Here is a 20,992-nt window from a genome sequence, read left to right on the forward strand (position 1 = left end):
CATTAGTTGAACTAACTGGAAAAAAATAAAGTCATCACAATTCACAATCAAAACTATATAAAGAACTATAATAGAAAAACCCATAGATGAAATTAAATCATGCTCCTGAACCCTTAACCGCTCCATCAAAAATTGCACAACATTGGTTGACCTACGTTCTTCTTCGATGTCCAAAACTCCAGAGTTCTATATAGGAAAGAAGGCAAACAATTCAATGTGTAACTCTTCATGATCGAATGAAGGAGAATACTGAAATTTCGCGCAAATAGAAGAATCATTTATCAAAATAAAATGTGAATCCGGATATGGAGAGAAAGATAGGAAAAGACAAAAGAGAGTAGAACTCGCATTCTCTTATGTTTAGAGAAAAGAGAAATATAAAGATATATATATATATATATATATATATATACTGAAAGTGTAAAGATTTTTTACATCACTGTATTATCCATCATTGATTTTTAATTATCATTGACTTTTAAACAAAAGTAATGCAAATGAATGGTAGATGATACACTGACTGTGTATAATCTTTACACTATCAGTACATACATTTTACACTCTTAAAGATTAGAGTTGAGAAATGAAGACAAGGACAACATAGTTCTCCCTACCATGAAGACATCAAGCTATCTAAGAATGTATGAAAGTAGTGGTGTTGCTATACAAGATAGTGTGTGTTTGGAAACAGATTCAAATCAATATCTTTTTTGTTTGTGAATTTGCTATCCGAAAAGCAAGATCGTTTCTATTTTCTAATATCAACCAATCAAAGAGCTCATAGTAAATAGTAAATACAAATTATAATCGTACCAAATATGAGAGGAGTGTTATGAAAGGTAGCAACCATGGCAATGCTCTAGAACCCAAGAAAGATAATAAAGAAATGCTTGAAGAAGAAAGAAAGACAAAGAATGAACAATGAGAACAAATCTTTGTTACACTCAATAATGCTTCTTATTGATTATCGTGAAAGATGAATGCAATGGATTTATATATACATCAAAAGAAGAAAGGGTTTAACATAGAAAACCAAAAAACTAACATAACTAACAATCTTAACAAAAAACTAACAATGTGATGGATCGAAATCTCAATCCTAATGCGATTGGATTCTCAATCACTTGATTATGTTCTTGGTCAGAAATTTTGACCATATTTCCATGGAATCTCATGGTTCTACATTGTTGAAGCTTCATGATTGTAAAATACACACTATGATTATGTTGTGTGTGAGAAAGAGGTAAAAAGTAGAGTAGGATTGAAATGATGCAAGTTGGTGAGTTTTTAGAGTTCTTGGATGTTCTTGGAAATACATTCAGTCTTCTTCTTCAAACAAAATGAATGTTGCAAAACTTCTTGCAGGTCTTATTTAGGATCATATAAGGAAGTGTTGTTGTTGTGGTGTACAATTGCAATTATTGAGCATACGTTTTCCTTTGCAATCAATATGAGTCATTTTCCTTTAATCATTGCCTTCTTTTTAACCTATTGATATGCTCCTTCTCTATGATTTAGGGGCAGCAACTTGACTTTGTCCAACTGCATGGCCACTTGAGTAAAGCCTTGCCTTAGAACTTGTATTCCTTTATGTTTAGTGGCTAAATATGTATCACCTTGGGTTATTCCATGCTCATTATACCCATGCTCTTCTTGATTATGGCTGGAAGATCCAATTTCTTGCATACGTGACAACCAAGAATTCCACACAAGCATTTCTTCTTCTCCTTTCTTTGTAATAGTAGTGCAAACATCTTGTGAAAGAGTTTGGACTAACAGATTAAAATGGTGAAATAGAAGCATAAGCGGAAGTCATTAAAGACATAATTAATGCTCTGATATCATGTTACGAAAGGTAGCAACCATGGCAATGCTCTAGAACCCAAGAAAGGTAATAAAGAAATGCTTGAAGAAGAAAGAAAGAAAAATAATAACAATGAGAATAAATCTTTGTTACACTCAATAATGTTTCTTATTAATTATCCTGAAAGATAAATACAATGATTTATATATACATCAAAAGAAAAAAGGGCTTAACATGGAAAACCAAAAAATTAACATAACTAACAATTTGAACAAAAACTTTCAATAAGAAGATCAGAAGGGGAAGTGTTAGAAAACTAATGCATAAACTAATTTGGATGGCTAATGAAACCAATGAAATAAGAAATGAATATGTTATTGACAGTATCATTGAGGGTTGCAGATATCAATATTTTCGAATGCTTTCAGCTATACGAACATATTCGCCTTGTTCCACGATCTGTAGCTTTTTAGGCATTTCATAGTTTTTTTTGAGAAACTCATAAAACTATTAGAAACGTTCTATGAAAAAATTAAAGGTAACTTGTAGATTTTAAAAAAGGAGTTTGTAATGTTTGAAAATTGTTTTTCATAAAAGCTACTTCAAATAGCATTTAGAAAAGTGAAATCAGTTTCATAAAGCTACTTCAAGCAGCTTTTGGAAAAGTGAAATCAATTTTCAATAATTCACTTTTCAAGTTTACCTTTCAATATCTTAACAAGTTACATTACATAACATTAATTAAAAAAACATGTTAACCTTATCTGTCATTTATACATTTTCTCTATTTATGTTTCCTTGTTGAATGAGAGAAGAACCTCACAAGATTTTTCGTTTATTTAGGAGTTAATGAGATAAATTATTTTCTTTTCAGAATCTTTTATGGTGGATTAATTATTTTCCACTAAATTGTTTTGTAATATGTGTATTATTCTTGATTTGATTTTTAGATGAATGTATGAAACATTTTAGTATTATATCTTTTAATGATATATATAGTATCAATGATAGAAGAATATTATAAAATTATGTAACTTAATTGCATTTTTTGAGGAGAAAATATTGAAAAATAAAATAAAATATTAAAATAAAACAAACAAATAAATAAAATATTATATATTCAATTATAACTAAAAAATAAAAATAAATGATTATTCTAAATTATCTATGTATTTAATTGCTTCAATTAATAAATAATATATGTTATTTTTAGTCTTTTTTTTTAATTTCAATTAGTTACAAAGTTTGTTTTATTGAACAGCTCTAGTTTAATAAGCTACAAGTACAAGCTCACAACTACAAGCTACAAGCTCCTAACTATAAGTTATAAGCTCACAGTTACAAACTAGTTTTCTGAATAGAATCATTGATGATTTAGTTAAGGATGGGATTCTCCCATACACATTTGGTGAGGATTTATAGCAGAATCATTGATGATATTTGTTATATTAAAAGTATCCTTTAGTTTAGGGTGTACACCTAAACCTATTTCAATTGCTCACATGTTTTGTATGATAACCAAAATTCACGATTTATAACTGAACTCTTATTATATTAGAGCTCATATTTGACTTAGGCATATACTTTTTATAGTTGAACTCTTATTATATAATACTCATATTTGGCTTGGGAATATACTTTTATATATATCATTTAGCATATATATTCTAAATAAATAAAATATTATTTAGAATATTGGAGCAATTTAATAAATAATTCCATAAGTTTATGTAAGAGAATATCAACTCATAAAATTTAACTTTCAAAAATGTTTAGTGTAGATATACATAAGCATACATATATTTCATCTTTGTTTTATATTGTTCATATATTTTTTTAAAAATTATATCTAAGAGATAGTAGGTTATGTAAAAAATATGACATAATTGAGGAGAGTTAGTTTACATCACCCAATTATCAAGTGCTTATGTTGTAATTTATCATTAGCTTTGATATGGTGACAATAACAACTAACTCTCACAATACAGATTCTGCATAGTAGTAGAGTTGCTGGGAAGTATTGAATATCAAGAGAAAAAAATCTTAAAAAGCATAAAGAGACATTACATAATTTTCTTGGAGTGAAATTATTAAGATGATAAGTTATATTAATATTTAATAATATCAAAGTTATTATAATATAGTGGTGAGTATTTTTGTCCATCACCTGAGTAACCCGAGTTTAATCCGAGACAATGATGATTTTAATAAATTTTCATTTTTTTTTAAAATGCATAATTGTGTTTATTGAAAACCTATTTTATCATTTCTTTATTTTTGTTGAAATCAATATCATCATATAATAAAATATAATATATATTAAATTAGATTCACACAATAAAAAATTCTTTCATATATTTTATTTTAATACGACAAAAAATAATTTTTTATTCTTTTTTTGTAAAAGGTCAACTTACTTAGAATTTAATTAAAAAGTTACAAATTATAATATCATTATTTATATATGAATGATTAGTCTACCCATATGTATAACATCAATTATTCAATGTTCTTAATTTAATAAAGGGGATATAAATTAATAAATCACCAAGTCTCAAAGTCTTAATCTTCCACACTATTTTCAGCATATTTAAATCATTGTTGTGAGGACTGGACTGGACGGTCCGACTGATCTGACCACTAAGCGGACTTGAAAATGGCTCTGGTTTGCCGTCTTAATCGAATGAGAGTTGGACCACTTTGAACCAGAGAAATTCCGATCCGACCGTGTTAAACCCGGTTAAATCAGATTAACCCGGGAAGTAAACCGGACAATTCACTTAAAAATAAGAAAAAAATGTAACGTTGCTCTAATATTTTATTTTAGTACGATCCAAAAAAGATGAAGAAATATTACTTCAATATAATTATACATAATTATTAATTACATAAAGTTTTACATTTATATATAACTATATATCTATAGATAAAATTATTAATTATGTATGAAATCACGCGATCAGACCGAACGGTTTAGCTATTTAAACCGGTTAAACCTAATACAGGACCTTTCCCGATTTGACGTTATGCTCGGGTTTCACAACATTAATTTAAATATCTATTTTCTTCTGGTTTTAACCTTTTTAGTCGTCTATCTGTTATGCTTCTTTTTTCTTGCACAAATTTTGCCACTCTATAATTATTTATTGTGTAGTCCTACATTTAAGCCAATAATAATGAAACATATAGTCATTTACAAGATTCTATGATATTGACTAGTCTATCTCCTATGATTTTCTTATCTATTATTCTTAATTTCTTAGCAACCATGCAAGAAAGAAAAGAAGGAATTGAAAGAGCAAAAAGAGAAGAAAATATTGAACTTTCATTATTGGAATTGTATCTAACAAAGACAAAGTGTAGAGACTTTATACAATGAAAAAATTGGTAGTTGCTTAAAACTCAAGCTACCATTTAAAGTCAAACTAATCCTAACTACCATAACCGAAAACTATCTAATAATGAGTTTCATCTTTAAGAAATATCTTTTCCTTAATCTTTTTAATTTTGGATGTAAAGTAGAATATAAAATTGAGAATCATTGATAATATAATAAGAGTCGAGAAGACCTTCACAATTCATACCCAGACACACACTGAGCCATCTAATCTAATCTTCAAAAACTTCAAAAGATTTTGAAGACAAAACTACTTCGGGAGGAATTTAGCAGAATTCCTCTAAACCTAAGACACAAAGATCATCACAACATAGACTTATCTATATATAAAAGGTAGGAATCTTGCATCTTTAAAACTAGGATTATGATACATGACAAAAACAAACTAGAACAAACATAGCATATCCAACTACAAATTGAAAAGGTGATTTCTATTACAAGTAACAAAACCTAGGTCAAGAAGAGTATTTTAAATTGCGGTTGTGTCGCGGTTACTGTGATTATGATCATTGTGATGCGGATGGAAATTGATGTGGCCTGATGCGATTACATTGTGGTTGTGTTGTGGCTTGATGCAACCACATCATTGTGATTCACTATCACACACAATCATGTGATGTGGTACACAATTTGAATCACTCGCATCAGAATGTCCATAATCTCAAGTTATTGAAGAGCTCTCAATCCATGGGAGAGATCAAGAAATTATGCTGTGTGCTGTAACAACATAAAGAAAATTAGGTGAACTAACTGAAAAAACTAATATCTTCACAATTCATAATCAAAACTATATAAAGAACTATTATAGAAAAAACCCATAGATGAAATTAAATCATAGTCGTGAACCCTTAGCCACTCAATCAAAAATTGCACACCATTAGTTGACCTATGCTCTTCGATGTCCAAAACTCCAAAGTGCTATACAGGAAAGAACACAAACAATTCAATGTGTAACACTTCATGATCGAATGAATGAGAATACTGATATTTCGCGCAAATAGAAAAATCATGTATCAAAATAAAATGTGAGTCGTGATATGGAGAGAAAGATAGGAAAAGAAAAAACAGTAAAATTCTTATTGACTTATGTTTGGAGAAATTAAATGTCGTATTAAAGCGGTATGTGTATAATCTGGGTGATTCAACTCAATGATTAGTAAGGTCACACTATTCCTCAAGTTAATGACGTTAAAAAGGACTTGAACTCTTATCCAGTAATGGAGAGGCCATTACTAAAATATGTGGCTGAGATTTTTTTAAACTTTATTTATTATTTTTTATTCAAAAATAATATGAAATCATGACTGTTGAAAATATTTTTCTACAAAATATCATCATCTTATCTAGCACTGGACTCTCCAGTACTGGAGAGGATCCCTCTCCTTTAAGAAAGATATGCATAAATTATGTTATGCTCATGTGGTGATGCAACAATTAATAGTTGAGTTAAGACATTGGTTACATCATAAATGGCTTGTAACTTTTATTGGGCCAACTATTCTATCCAATGTTTAACTTTAGCATTTTCATGTCCATCATATCTCCAACACTCGTGGACAATCTACCATTATAGGGGAACACATTTGTTGTCTCATAAGTTGTATCATAACATATATCACTAGTCTATAATTGGTTGAAAAAATATATTTAAGTTAAAAAATTAATAATTATTTATTTTTTCTGACCAATCATAGCTGATAGTACATGCAGTGACACAATTTATGGGACAGCAGATGTGTACCCCCATTATCGTGTAACACCCCAGTTATGACATGGACCTCCTAGATCCATGAATATACTGAGTGTGCCACTCATCAGCTTAAATAATTCCTGCAGTATTTTATTCTCATTCAAGGGGAGCCTTCTGCGACTCGAACTCGTGATCTCAAAGATAAATAGTCAATATACCACTGAGTCGCTACTACTGATATTAATGTATAACTTTTTTAACACATTTCCTATGCCCGATACAACCAAACTTATATGTCTTGTTTTTGAGTTAAGACGTGAAATCCAAATATATAATTTTTAACCTAGCTCATTTATTAAATATCTCATTTTATTAGACTATCACTCTATAACACAATATAATTTAGACTTCACTATAATATATAAATTTTTAGATAATATAAAAAATATTATTCTTTGTATTATCAACACTTTTATTATGAACTATTATATTAAATTTGGTTGTATGGAGTTCTCTATGGGGAAAAATTATGTTGACTTTAGTTTTGTTGCAAAAATTATTTTCTTTATTATGTTTTTGTTGTAGAAGTTAAATCTAATTACGTACACAATTAAGAAAGAAAAAGTGAAATCTATATGGTTTAATGTTTTCTAGTTTGATTTGATACATTATTTTCTGTTGGACTTAAAATGATATTATGCAAATTAGGAAAAATAATATAATGTTTAACTTTATAACATTATTGTAATTTATAAATATTTATGGTATAAACATTACTCTATTTTTATACAAAGTTAATAACATAATATTTATTATCTATTTTTTATTATAAGTTGTTTTGTAAAATAAATTTTACCTAAGGCTTATTACAAAGCCAAAGGTTCCAAAAAGATTAAAAAAAGAAGGGAAAACGGGTAGCCCGGGCCCGCTCGGTAAGCCCGACCAAGTCTGGTTTTCATATAGCTCGGTCAGGCTAAAAGTCTAGATACAATAAAAGTGTTTAAAATGATATCCAAACCCTATAAATTTTTGGACTTTGCCAAACCGACTCAACCGGACTAGCCTGTTTTGACACCTCTACTTACAACTCACGTATTTTCCTTTTTATTTTGTGAAACAAAAATAAACTACTTCTAATAGGAAGCACATTAATATTCTACACAAATTTTGTCACTCCATGTATGATTTATTATGATAAAAAATTTATAAAAATACTCTACATTTTATACATTTTGTATTAAATATTATGAATTTTTTCTTCTTACTTACCTATTAACTTAATTATTAGTAAAAATGGTCCCTCCATAATAATAATAACAATAAATTAATAGCAACTTCATATTTGTTTTAACATGTTAGATTATTATTTTATTTTATATATATACTAATATATTGCATTACTCATCTTTCATTTTGAAATTTACTTATTTTCTCATTCTTATCGATCATTTTATATTTTGATTATGGATTTACTTAGACAACAACATTGAATAACTTGTGTTATTATGTTATTATTACAATTGTGATTACAACGATTTCTTTATTAGTCTATTCATAATTTAACAATATATTTATATATATACCAATTTCACAAACTAATGGAGTTTAAGAAGTAACTAAAAATAAAAAAGAGAATAATGTATCTCCTCATAACATATCAGGAGATAATTTATCTCCTCTGACCAGTAAAAATATGACATGTGTGCTATTTTGTTTACTATTTTGTTTATTTTTAAAAATATTTTTATAGAAAATGATGAAACATGACATATTTCATGATTTCATTGGCAGGAGGAGATAACTTATCTCCTTATACCAGGAGATACTCCATTCCCAATAAAAAATAGGTCGCTCTAACTATTTATAATAAACACAAAATGCAGATGAATTTTATGTAATTCTCTATTATAATTATGAAAAAAAATATTTAATTTTTATAACCCAACACAGTTGTTTTGGCCATCAAATATGCTAAATGATCGTGGACACTTCCAAAGTCTCCAAACTACTTCACAATAAACACAACATCCTAGTTTTCATCGAACCCATTTCCAAAGCTTCTTCTACTGTGCCATTCTCTCTACCCTCAATCTAATATATTCCACCAACCAAAACCCACTTTTGCCTTTTTCATTTATATTCACAACTCCTCATTTTCTCCACATTGATCCTTTTTTTTGTTTGCAAAATGTAACACTTTATTTTCTCTGCTTTTTCTTTTGTTTAGTACTATAATGCAATGTAGATGTAATTATGTAAATTTGGGATCTTTTTTAGAAACAAAGCTTTCGTTAATTACAGGAATTTGCTTTGTTTGTCTTGATCAGGGAATGTGTTGTGTTTGCTTTTAACACTTTTTTATGAACTAGCCATTGGTTTTCATCAGAATTCAACTTATCGATATATTAATCTCTTTTATAATGTTCTGTACCTGATTGCCCAAGAAAACTGCATTTGCATCCCTATCTTAGGTTAGTTTAATTGGTTAAACCATCTCTTTGGTACGGGTGCGAGTACATAGTACACACAATATACCGGTATACTAGGTGTATATTCACTAGGGTTTCTATAGCTCTCTATACAGTCGTTTCTAGTGTTGTTTCTTGTAGGTTTGAATCAACTTTTGTTTCACATAGGAGAAATGCTCAATGATAAAATTCTTTCTTGTTTGTTGTAATTCTTTCGTTACCAATTATTCTTCTTTTATTTTACTTAAATTGTATTAAAAATCCGGTTCGTTCTTTAAAGGGAACCAATATGCAAAAGAACCACGAATTGGTACGAGAGAACCAATTCGCAGTTCTCTACCAAAAATGAGAGAATTGTGTTTCAATGTGTTAAACCTTAACTAGTGTTTTTTTTCTCAATTTAAAAAGTTCTAATGTCTTCATGGGCCAAAGAATCAATTGAAGTTTTATGCATTTTATTTTTGCTTTTGAATTTCAGAATTTAATATAATTCTGCAAGTCTAAGTGATGAGTTTAAGATTCTAGTTTTTTCCAGTTAAAAATGCTTGATGAAATTTTTGAATCAAAGTATGCAATCAGATATCATATGATAGACTATTACGGTGTTCTTCGATCTATATAGCCGAGCCCGCCTAGTGGGATAAAGGCTTGGTTGTTGTTGTGTCATTTGCACTGACTTAACTTTCTGAAACTGTTATCAAGCTATCCTTAGTTTTTAACTTTTCATCAAGCTGTGCTTTTTTTTTCGCCATTTATGTTTTACCAAAATGTACACTAATCATTTCTCAATGTATTGTTATATGCTGGTTTTGATGTCAGTTTCATGTGCAGATATAGGCCCTCTGCCATTATACACATTCATTCGAAATGGCAACAACAACAGTTTCTAACTTGTCAATTGCAATGTCAAGACCCAAGGTTACTCCATCACAAAGGTTTGCAAACGTAGGTTCTGTCGTCCTTGGTGGCAGGTCTAAGATTCGATCATGTGATACACTTGCAAGTGTCTCTCGTGTTGCATCAGTACAACCTTTCCAGCAGGACTCAATATTATGTGCTGGAAAATTTGATAAAATCGTAACAAAGGCAATGTCCGAGTCTAGCTCGAACAATCAAGTTGCAGGATTGCCAATTGATTTGAAAGGTTTCGCATATTTCCAAGTCCTTCATATCTATTTTGTTTAATATATTCTATTATAGTGAGACTATTATCAGAAGGAAGTGTCATATTGAGGCTACAATATCTACTTCGCTCGAAGTTGGTTTACTAAGAAAATTTGCTTGTTTAACCATATAAACCATTAAAAGGAGCTCTTTGGATTTGAGCCACTGCTTCAAAATATAATAATATCGAGATAATGTCATAAAACTTTACTTTTTTCTTATCCTTCTGTTACTGCTAACTGCACCTGCTTTTGATTTCTCACCATTGATAATACAAAATAATTTTCTCATCTTTGATATGTTGCGACACAAGTAGCAGTTCACTGAAGGTAACGTGATTTCAGGTAAAAGAGCTTTTATTGCTGGCGTGGCTGATGACAATGGATATGGGTGGGCAATAGCAAAATCTCTTGCAGCAGCAGGAGCTGAAATTCTAGTCGGCACTTGGGTACCTGTAAGTAAATATTACAGACTCTGGCACATCGTTTGTTTTTACCTGAACTTATTTTTGTTCAATGATACAACTTTGAGTGTTTCCATGTAGGCTCTTAATATATTCGAGTCCAGTCTACGACGTGGAAAATTTGATGAGTCACGCAAGTAGAACTTCTAAATCTCGTGTTTGTATTATTTTTTGGTTAACGAGAAAATCGTGTAGTTTTCTAACAGGTAACTTTTTCATTTTTCAGATTGCAAGATGGTTCATTGATGGAAATTGCTAAAGTTTATCCCTTGGATGCAGTCTATGACAGCCTTGAAGATGTCCCGGAAGATGTAAGAAGTACATAATGTTATCTAAAGACACAAAACATACTATCTTATATGTCCATAAACTTATTCACCCCCCCTTTCGGTGAAACTAATTTAGGTAAAAACTAACAAGCGCTATGCTGGAGCAAAAAATTGGACTGTTCAGGTATAGATCAATCATTTTATTATCTAAATTTCGTACAGTTAATATTTTTTCCCAAAACAAGCTTTTTAATTTCATCTTAAACTTTGAATATAAGCTTTTTATTTTAACTAAATATCATTGAAAATATGAGAAGAGTACAATGTGGTGCCTTGCACCACCAACCTCACTGAAAATCTCTCTAAGATTAGAAGTGCTCAGCATAATGTTTCTCGAGCACTCCACACACACTTCTATAACTTAACCTCACTAGCACTCACCATAGCACATGTTCCTCACTCCCTACTTGTATAGTTCACAGCTACTGACTTGTACACAGCACCACTACCTATTCCTATCTATACAAATGCATTTCAGTTATTGTAAAGCGCAAGTTACATCTAGAATCGGCTAGTTTAGAGGCAAAACAATTATCTAGAAATTTCTCTAAGCGTAAGCTCGTTGGTAAGTGTTCTGCTGCTCCAAGACCTTCCACAACTGGCATTTTTAATGCTTCATTGTCCCGGACCTTCTACTTATTTCTTGAAAATAATCATTCATTAGTTTAAATTTTTCTGCTTGTATGGATGAGTTTATTTTCAGCTAATAGCAGTTTATTCATGTTATAAATGTTAGTATGAAATTTTTCACATGTTAAGGCGTGCTTAGGAGAGGCTCAGTGGCCGTCAGCTTCTTTTCTCATTTTCATTTGAGCATGACTGTTAGCTAAATCAGCTATTGAGCTAAGTTTATCTTAGTCCAAGTTTACCTAATAAGTTACCGTAAACACTTTCTTTCTATACAATGGCGACATTTAGGTTTGAACTTACGAAAACACTTATTATATGTATTTATTTCAAAACTCATATAACCAGGGCTCGTGACATGTAATCAATGTCCAATTGGAGGAAGACTCCATTCTTTTCATTGTTTGGAAATACATTAATCTCTACATAAGATGATTCTATCACTTACCTGAAGATCAATCTGTTCTATTTGTGTCTCAGCCGGTGCAAGAATAACTTATTAAGTCTACTTTGAATTTGTTTTTCCTTGTAGGAAGTTGTTGAATCTGTAAAGAAGGACTTCGGCACTATTGACATACTTGTGCACTCACTAGCTAATGGACCAGAGGTATCATGATTACGGAGCCGGTTTCTATAGTTACCTTTATGTTTTAGCTTTAACAGGCACTCATCTATGTTGTAGGTCAGCAAGCCATTGTCGGAGACATCTAGGAAAGGATATCTTGCTGCCATATCTGCATCTAGTTACTCCTATATCTCTTTACTCAAGCATTTTCTTCCAATCATAAACCCAGGCATGTTGATTATTTAAGAATCGAGAATTTCCGGCCTTCAGTATATTGTTCTCACTGTCCTGTTTTGGGTATAGGTGGATCTTCACTCTCTCTTACATACATAGCTTCAGAGAGGATCATTCCAGGGTGTGTTGGTTATGCCTCAAAGACTCGTATACTTTGTTATTTTAATAGCATTCTTTGATTGACAAAGTTTTGCACCGATTTGATATGCAGATATGGCGGTGGTATGAGTTCTGCAAAAGCTGCTTTGGAAAGTGATACAAAAGTGAGTTTAAATTCTTTCGTTTTCACGGCAGCTCAGTTGGTAGAGCAATGGATTCAAACTCCGACAGCCGCACAATTTTCCTTCCCCCCCTCCCCGTCAAAAACTTACCCTATAAAAAATATATTATGCATAACACATACAGATAAGCTTGTTTTTCGTCCTTTTAATTTCATGACCCCGCTTTTGGATATTCCGCTTTTTCAGGTTCTTGCTTTTGAAGCTGGAAGGAAGAAAAGAATCAGAGTCAATACTATATCTGCTGGTATTACTGATAGCTTCTCTTAACTTCATTGGTTGGTGATTTTGTATGTTTTCCATTACTACATGTATAATAATGAGATATTCATCCTGCTCTAGAGGATGTGATATCAATGGGGGTTCAGTTCAGTTCATGTATATTATACATGAAGTGTTCTAAATCTTTCAACTTCCGAAGTTCAGCAAGGTTATTGACACTCTTATTTGTCTATTCACGCTCCTCATTAACCAATCAGAATTTTATAGAATAAAAAACCAAATTATGATTGGTTGATAAAGAGCTTAGAATTGAGATTTAGAGAGCCAATAGCATTTGTCTTGAAAGTATTATAATTCTTCTATAGCTTTATCATAATGCAATTCTGATTTCCTAAAATGTGGTGATGACTTGTATAAAGTGATTTACTGCATTGTATCATAACTTATTGGATCAAACTGAATTTAGGCCACCAATAAGGCATTGGTCTAGTGTATAAGGCCCTATTAGATCCCTAGATAGACCAAAAGGTCAAGGGTTCGATTCGTGTCTGCGACACTTGTTGGGAGGGGCAGTCACGCACCCTGAAAAAGATTAATTCTCTTTACCCGTAGGAGGAAGGGATACCCTTGGTTATACAAAAAAAAAACTAAATTTAGGGCATAATCATTAATAGTATTTTTATGTTTGAATACTAACTTAATTTTCTCTTCTATGTCCTAATACTATGGTAATGTAACTATGTGTTCTAATTGGAAGTTAACATTTTTCCTTCTGCATGTAATGAATTCAGTACAACTTGACAAACATATGAACTCACATTATTTCTAATGGCTAGGTCCACTGGGAAGCCGCGCTGCAAAAGCAATTGGTTTCATCGACACGATGATCGATTATTCATTTACAAATGCGCCTCTGCAGAAAGAACTACACGCCGGTAATGTTTTCGATTGGTTTCCTCTTCCATCCTGGAATGAAGATTTTTCGCTTTTTCGTATGCAACTACTTAACACATTGGAGTTATGTATGTAACAGAGGAGGTGGGAAACACTGCAGCTTTTTTGGCATCACCATTTGCATCAGCTATCACAGGTGCTGTTGTATATGTTGACAATGGATTAAATGCCATGGGTGTTGGAGTTGATAGTCCAGTATTTAAGGATCTTAACATTCCCAAGGACAACAATTAAGTACTTAACAATAAGTGATTAATTTTGTTACTTTAATTTCAAGTCCCACACACTCTTTTCTTCAACTGAGATCTTATTATGGCCTAGGATGCTGGAAAAAAACGTGACTTAGTTTTTACAATTTCATAAAATGTGGTTGTTTGTACTTTGTAATCGTTGATTTTTTTTATTCCAACAGTTATGATAACTTTTCTCTTTACTCTAAAAAGCTTAGCTTATAATTTGAAGAGCCTAGCATGAAAGGTGGATAATTTATCTTTTTTTTATACTACAAGGTATCTCCTCACTTTATAGTTAATGAACTAATCCCTTTCAAGGTGCGCGGATGTTCCTCCTAATAAGTATCATTTATAGGAATCAAACTTTTGACATTTTTGTCATTCTGAGATCCAGTAGGACTTTACGTCATTAGACTAACGTCTTGTTGGTAGATAATTTATCTATCGTACTTTATTTTGGTTAAGTTAATTGTTCTTGTCACTTTGGTCCTTTAACTTGATTGTCTCACTTAGGTCATGTTTGCTAAAAACTAAAAAAAGCTAACATTTGGACTAACTGTCTAATAAGAAATGGATTTAATATATATATATATATATATATATATATATATGACAGTGTAAGTGTTTTTTTACACCGTTAGTAAATCATTCACGGTTGATTTATTAATCACTAAAACAAAAATAATATAAATTAATGATGGATAATAATTTTACATTGTCAGTGCACAAATTTTAAACTCAAGAGAAATTAAGTATAGGTATCAAATCAAAATATTTAAGGGATCAAAGTGACAAACAAATAACTCAAGGAATCAGAATATCGTATTGCGTAAATATAATACTGCCCTTGGCATTGTTTATTTTAATTTAATGGGTTCACATAATCTCAATCCTTATAAGTAATTAAAAATGGTAAGTAAATATTGGGTGTGATAGACTTTTGGGTTTGTGAAAATCTATTTAATAAATCAATTATGTTCCTATAAGTGAAATCTTCCGATTTGGTTCAATTTTTTAGGTAGTTTAGGAATTGATTCGAACAAAAATATTTGAAATGAGAAAATGTTAAAAGAACCAAAATAGATTTTTTTTTATATACAAATCCTTTATTTCTTTTTGGAGATTAATGTTAATGTACTATTATTGTTAGAGAAAAGGATGTAAATTTTTTTTTATATTATTACTATGAAATATAAATATTTACGATAACAATACATGGATATTATATTTCTATTCTTATAGCATTTTTTTTATTCTTATATTATCATACGATCAAGCATTGGGTATACCTAGGGCTGGAAACGAGCCGAACCGAGTCGAACCAGAGCTCAGCTCGATAAGGATTGGTTCGGCTCGAAACTCGACTCGAGTTCGATACGAGTTATTATTTTAGCTCGAATTCGGCTCGGATAAAGTTCGTGAACTGTTTGATTCAGTTTGAATGGTTCATTCGGATAACTCAAATAATTAATTAAATTTTGAAAAAAAATACTACAAAAAAGTTGTATATATATAAATATAATATTGTTTATATATAATAACAATAAATATAAAAATAATGTATGAGTCATAATAAACTTAAACAATTAATTTATATATATCGAACCAATTAATTTATTTAACAAACTCAATTTACAGCTCAAGTTCAGCTCATTTGGTTCATGAGTCAAGTTTATCGAGCTAAATAACGAATTGAGTTTCGAATGAATACCGAGTTAATTCGATTTATTGTTAGCCCTAAATATACTCCCAAATGTAGTCGAATATTTTGAATGATCATTATACAATTAGGTAAAAGTCATCTATCTATATTGTATTAAAATTAAATTTATTATTTTAAATAGAAAATTAAATTCATTCCGCCTCAATATCAAAGTCTAATAAGATGGTGGTCTAGTGGTGTAAGACTCGATGATTCAAATTTTGGGTGCAACATTTGTTAAGAAAGACAGTCATGAACCTCGAAATAGATTAGTTACTTACCAAAAAAAATGAGAAGATACCTTGGTAGTTAGTAATACCAAAAAAAGTCTATGATGAACTTCTTATTTCGTCCCATATATGTTTATTCCCATTAACTTAGGCACCTCTAAAGAAAAGAAAGGTTCCTACCGACTACATAGCTATGCAATGGATGTTAATACTATGCTCTCTCAAACTCATTATAAAGTAAATAATAGAGTTGCAACTCTACGGTCACCACCTCTCCTACATTAAAACCTCCATTATTCTGTCACGTTTCGTGTGCTGTCATACCCCCTAAGTCACCTTCCTGGTATGGAAGGGAATAAAAACCGAACCCATACCTACTTGTTTGAACTCAATCCAAAATTAACGGAGAATAAGTTCTTCGTCATGCCACCAACCAGCATTGCCTTTGTTTCACGTGATGCGGTTCATTCTTATCAAGTAGTAATAAAACTGACACAAAACACCAATTTTATGGATTAAATTATGTCCACTCAAATAAAATTCAATTATATCATAAAAGAGTTTATATTAACCCATATTTGAAATCTTGGATGGCCAATTTAAAATTTTCATTTTTCAACGTCGAAGTTGATATTACACAAATTTTGCCGGACCAAAATTGAGAAATATAAAAAACCACAACATTAATGAAACGAATCATTAGAAGAAGATTCCTTTGTAAACAAATGATGTCTTATCTCAAATCATGTAAATATTTGCAGTTGTCCCCATAATAGCACCTCCCACGTGCATAATGTCTACACAGCTGTTTTTGCTCCCATCTTTCTCTCCCATGCATCAATGGAATATAGTGATTTGCACTTCCCAAAGGCATTCTGTGATAAGGGTGGTGGTTTTCCTCAATAATAGCTGTTTTTCCTCTGGTATGGAAGTCCGGGAAATTGTAGTTTGCTCTACCGATTTGGTCGCTAACGAAAGTACTCCCGCGAGCATCTGAGAGTGGGAACCGAGCTTGCTGGTTATGCATGTAATGAGGAGGAAATTGTCTCATTCCTGAATCAGTGAATCTCATTGCCTCTCTTGTAGAATCAAATGGCTTACCATACTGTTGAGTTATGGCTGCTGGTTTATTTACAGTAGCGTATGTTGCTTTTCTTGAATCGGCGGATGATAAACCTGTGTGTAGAGATGGAATTGCTGGCTTCTTCGGATTAATGAGCGAGTCTACTTTTTGAGGTTGATATTGTGAATGTGATTGACTTTGGTTCCTTACTGAATTCTTATCGGAGACCCTGTATGTGTAGAATGCAGAAGAAGTACATGAAATTATTTTGCAAACATAAAGAAAGTTGGTACTTATAGTCATAGAAAGACGAGATGATTTGAATCCGAAATCGTTTGAAGTACCTATTTTCCTTGAGTTTCTTTCTCCTCTCCTTTTCTTGCATCCTTGTTTCTCTGTTTCCCCTAGCAACAGTTCCCCTTGAGTGTTTTTCCGACAATATTCTCTGCCTTTCCCTTTCGTCCTCCCATTTCTGAAATTAAAGACACGGACGTAATGTAATTATAAATATCAAGTGAAAATGGAACAACTCATTGATGGTAGAAGAAGGAATGCAGCCAAATGCGGCACCTGTCTCAGAGTCTTCAACCTATAAAGATTACGACCCTTAATCAATAGAGGATGAAGAGGAGGGAAAGGCTTTTCTCCCTTGCTCCACAGTACTTCGATCTGTATCAAAACAGGATAGGATAAGTAGATGCATATTGTTACTGGAAGAAAGAATTAATGGTTTGAAGATAGTAATTTACACACGTGCAAGAAAGAATTAACGTGTATCCTTATTGCGATATGACAAAAAGACGCTTCTAAATATTTTGTGAAGCTTGGTACAGAAGCAACTGAAACACTTCTTGTATAATTGTAGCATACTTCTAGTTTGTAACACAACCATAAGGTGTATCCATTTAGGCGAACAATAAAAAAACCTCACCGTAAATGTATGCTGTTGTTTGGCAGCACCATAGCTTTCTTTCACTATGCGGCCTGCAACAATCCTTATGCCACAAGGTGGGCCACTAGCACTCCTGGATGCTAAGTTAAACCTGAGAAAATCACTTGTGATAAGGAAACAGGAAGAAGGTAGTAACTGTCGCAATGATTTTCACCAACATCGTAGATTTATCCATTCGAGTCAGACATCCACCGGACAACATTTTCAATTATATGAATATTAATACGCAAAACAATGATGTAAATGCGATACATCCTGAAGTGTATATATATATATAACATATATATTCTTCCTTAGAGGGCAAGTTTGACACAATGGTAAGGTTGTTGCTTAGTGACCCCACTAAGTGGGAGTTTCGTGCATATATGCTTTCTTCAAACGAAGAATTCCGTGCATAAAATGTAGCAAAGTAAGCTCTTGCTATTTATCATGCATTGCAACAGAGAAGAATAAATAAAAAGAACAACTTACATTTCATAAACATTCTGCTCAAACAAAACAACATCACCAGTGCACGCATCACCTGCATAACGGACATTTCTTTTTTTATAGATTCTGGAGCAGTTTCATATTATGTTAAGCAGAACAAGTAATTGTATAATTTTTATAAATGATACATTTGAATCAACATATATTTAAAAACTTATAAGCACTCACCTTTACAATTCAATACAAAGCTAGAAGGTGGGTACCTTTTCTCGCCTCCACCCTTTATGATCCTGGATATCTCACAAAATCAGAAAAACCATACAGCTAAATATGATTCTCTAACTCCGTATTTCTGTGCATCTCTCTAACTCGCACATTTCAAACATTGCATTCCTCTTTAATGGTTCAGAACTTAAGAAATAAACTTAACTCTTTCCCCCCACTTCGGAATCTAAACCGATAAAGAGAGATCCAATAGTTAAAAACTACGAGGTAGAGAGATGCACGAAAATATCGAGGTATAGGATCCTTACACATACAAGTAATAAATAAGATGATAATTACTCTAGATGTTCCTTTATGCGTTGGATGAGTGTTTCCTTATTTCCGGTGAGCCTCAGACCATGATTCCTCAAATACAACTTGCATTCATCCACCTTCAATTTCTCCGGTGTCCCACCTGCCACCAAAACAACGAGAGACATATTAAACTTTTCAAAACCAACAAAATCTCACATCCTCTTTTGTTAGTTGACAGTATGTTTGGGATATCTGCACAAATTAGATCATTTCGATCATCGATTATATGTATAATTGATTGTAAACTGAACCTGTTTATGTATGGATATGCTTGCTGAAAAGTGACTTTAGGATAATTTACTTTTACCAACATTTTGGGAAGTTCAGCTCCTCTTCAGTAATGATCATCCATTAAAGATTTTTTTGCTCTTCATCCCGTACTCGAGAGTATCCTCATCCCATTTTCCGACAAGATGAGTATCATATAAGCTGATTTACCAAACATGCCATATTCACACCGAAACAGCTTTTCGTCTCAAATAATCCATATTTCCCAAACATACACTCAATATTAGCATAATGGTTTGTGAAAAAAGCTTGTTCGCATGAACTTATTTGAGATATGTATACCTAATTGAAACAAAATAGCATCTAAACCAAAACAATAGAGGAATCTAATGAGAGACTAACCTTCAATCATTTTCTGAACCTTCTCAAAATTTTCATCAGCCAGAGAAGGTGAACTCATCTTCAACACTTCTAACTCAGTCTCAGTACCCAAACCCTTATTTTCAACAACCCTACAAAAACCCAATTACCATACAAGGCTTAAAAATCCGATTTTGAATATTGGGGTGAAATGGGATTATAAGATTACCTCGATTTTTCTTTGTTCTTAAGTGAGAGGTTTGAGAACTTGTCATTGGTTTCTTCGAAATCAGGTTCTTCTTCGGAACCCTCCCAGTCTGAATCTGTGTCGGATCCTTCAGTTTCGGTGCTAATTTCGTAAATCTCCATTGATGAATCTTTGATTGCCATTGATTGAAAGCTATGGTTTCTGAATGATTGGGAGAGTTTCTTTCAGAGAATATACGAAGATGAACAATGTGGGCAAAGAGGACATTTCATGAGTTTATGACCGTTACAAAATTTGAATTTTTTACCCAAAAACTTCAATGGGCATTGTAAAAACCGTAAAACTTACTTGAGAACTAAGTTATTTTATTAATGTTTCACAAAAATACTCTAGAGTAAATTATACTTATAAGTTTTAATGAATTTATATAAAAAAAATTATACCTACATAAATCACCCTAATTTCTATATATAATTACATTGATTATCCATGTACGAGGGTCAAATGTGATTTTTTAAGCAAAAAATGGTGATAAGTGTAATTAAGTTAAACTTAAATTATGAAGATAAGTTTAAATAGTATAATAATTAAAATGTATTCATTATGTTTGGTTCATTACAAACTATATCAATAATTCTAAGGAGGTCAAGGTATTTAAATCACCATTTTACATAATAAAGATATATTGACTCTTATACTACTTTGATTTGTCTCCACAAAATACCACATCATATCTCCTGCACAAATAATAGTAAGTGTAATGCATGCATATATTATATACTATATACTTAGAGGTTGTTTATATACATATAA

The 20,992-nt window shown here is 31.5% G+C and overlaps 2 protein-coding genes across 2 annotated transcripts; one reads left to right on the top strand and one right to left on the bottom strand.

The window, feature by feature from the left end:
* Positions 8,863-14,572, top strand: LOC109352518 (enoyl-[acyl-carrier-protein] reductase [NADH], chloroplastic-like). Its single transcript, XM_019594529.1, has 13 exons — positions 8,863-9,081; positions 10,191-10,503; positions 10,868-10,977; positions 11,068-11,123; positions 11,213-11,297; positions 11,392-11,439; positions 12,475-12,549; positions 12,625-12,736; positions 12,811-12,862; positions 12,953-13,004; positions 13,209-13,266; positions 14,078-14,176; positions 14,275-14,572. The coding sequence occupies exons 2-13, from the start codon at positions 10,227-10,229 to the stop codon at positions 14,427-14,429; spliced, it is 1,179 nt and encodes a 392-aa protein (XP_019450074.1). The 5' UTR covers positions 8,863-9,081; positions 10,191-10,226; the 3' UTR covers positions 14,430-14,572.
* Positions 17,008-20,427, bottom strand: LOC109352519 (zinc finger CCCH domain-containing protein 62-like). Its single transcript, XM_019594530.1, has 9 exons — positions 20,201-20,427; positions 20,014-20,123; positions 19,369-19,483; positions 19,033-19,094; positions 18,847-18,898; positions 18,355-18,466; positions 17,994-18,092; positions 17,768-17,895; positions 17,008-17,652 (listed from the first exon to the last, which is right to left on the bottom strand). The coding sequence occupies exons 1-9, from the start codon at positions 20,359-20,361 to the stop codon at positions 17,094-17,096; spliced, it is 1,398 nt and encodes a 465-aa protein (XP_019450075.1). The 5' UTR covers positions 20,362-20,427; the 3' UTR covers positions 17,008-17,093.

The sequence above is a fragment of the Lupinus angustifolius genome, chromosome LG07, assembly GCF_001865875.1.
Source record: "Lupinus angustifolius cultivar Tanjil chromosome LG07, LupAngTanjil_v1.0, whole genome shotgun sequence".
Classification (NCBI taxonomy): Eukaryota; Viridiplantae; Streptophyta; class Magnoliopsida; order Fabales; family Fabaceae; genus Lupinus; species Lupinus angustifolius.

Excerpts from the sequence above, each read along its gene's own strand:
- LOC109352518 (XM_019594529.1), top strand. The coding sequence starts at position 10,227 with ATGGCAACAACAACAGTTTCTAACTTGTCAATTGCAATGTCAAGACCC. Across the intron at positions 10,978-11,067 it reads TAGTCGGCACTTGGGTACCT|GCTCTTAATATATTCGAGTC; the intron begins GTAAGTAAATAT and ends GTTTCCATGTAG. Across the intron at positions 13,005-13,208 it reads CTTTGGAAAGTGATACAAAA|GTTCTTGCTTTTGAAGCTGG; the intron begins GTGAGTTTAAAT and ends CCGCTTTTTCAG.
- LOC109352519 (XM_019594530.1), bottom strand. The coding sequence starts at position 20,361 with ATGGCAATCAAAGATTCATCAATGGAGATTTACGAAATTAGCACCGAA. Across the intron at positions 20,124-20,200 it reads AAGAACAAAGAAAAATCGAG|GGTTGTTGAAAATAAGGGTT; the intron begins GTAATCTTATAA and ends GGGTTTTTGTAG. Across the intron at positions 19,095-19,368 it reads CGCATAAAGGAACATCTAGA|GATCATAAAGGGTGGAGGCG; the intron begins GTAATTATCATC and ends TGAGATATCCAG.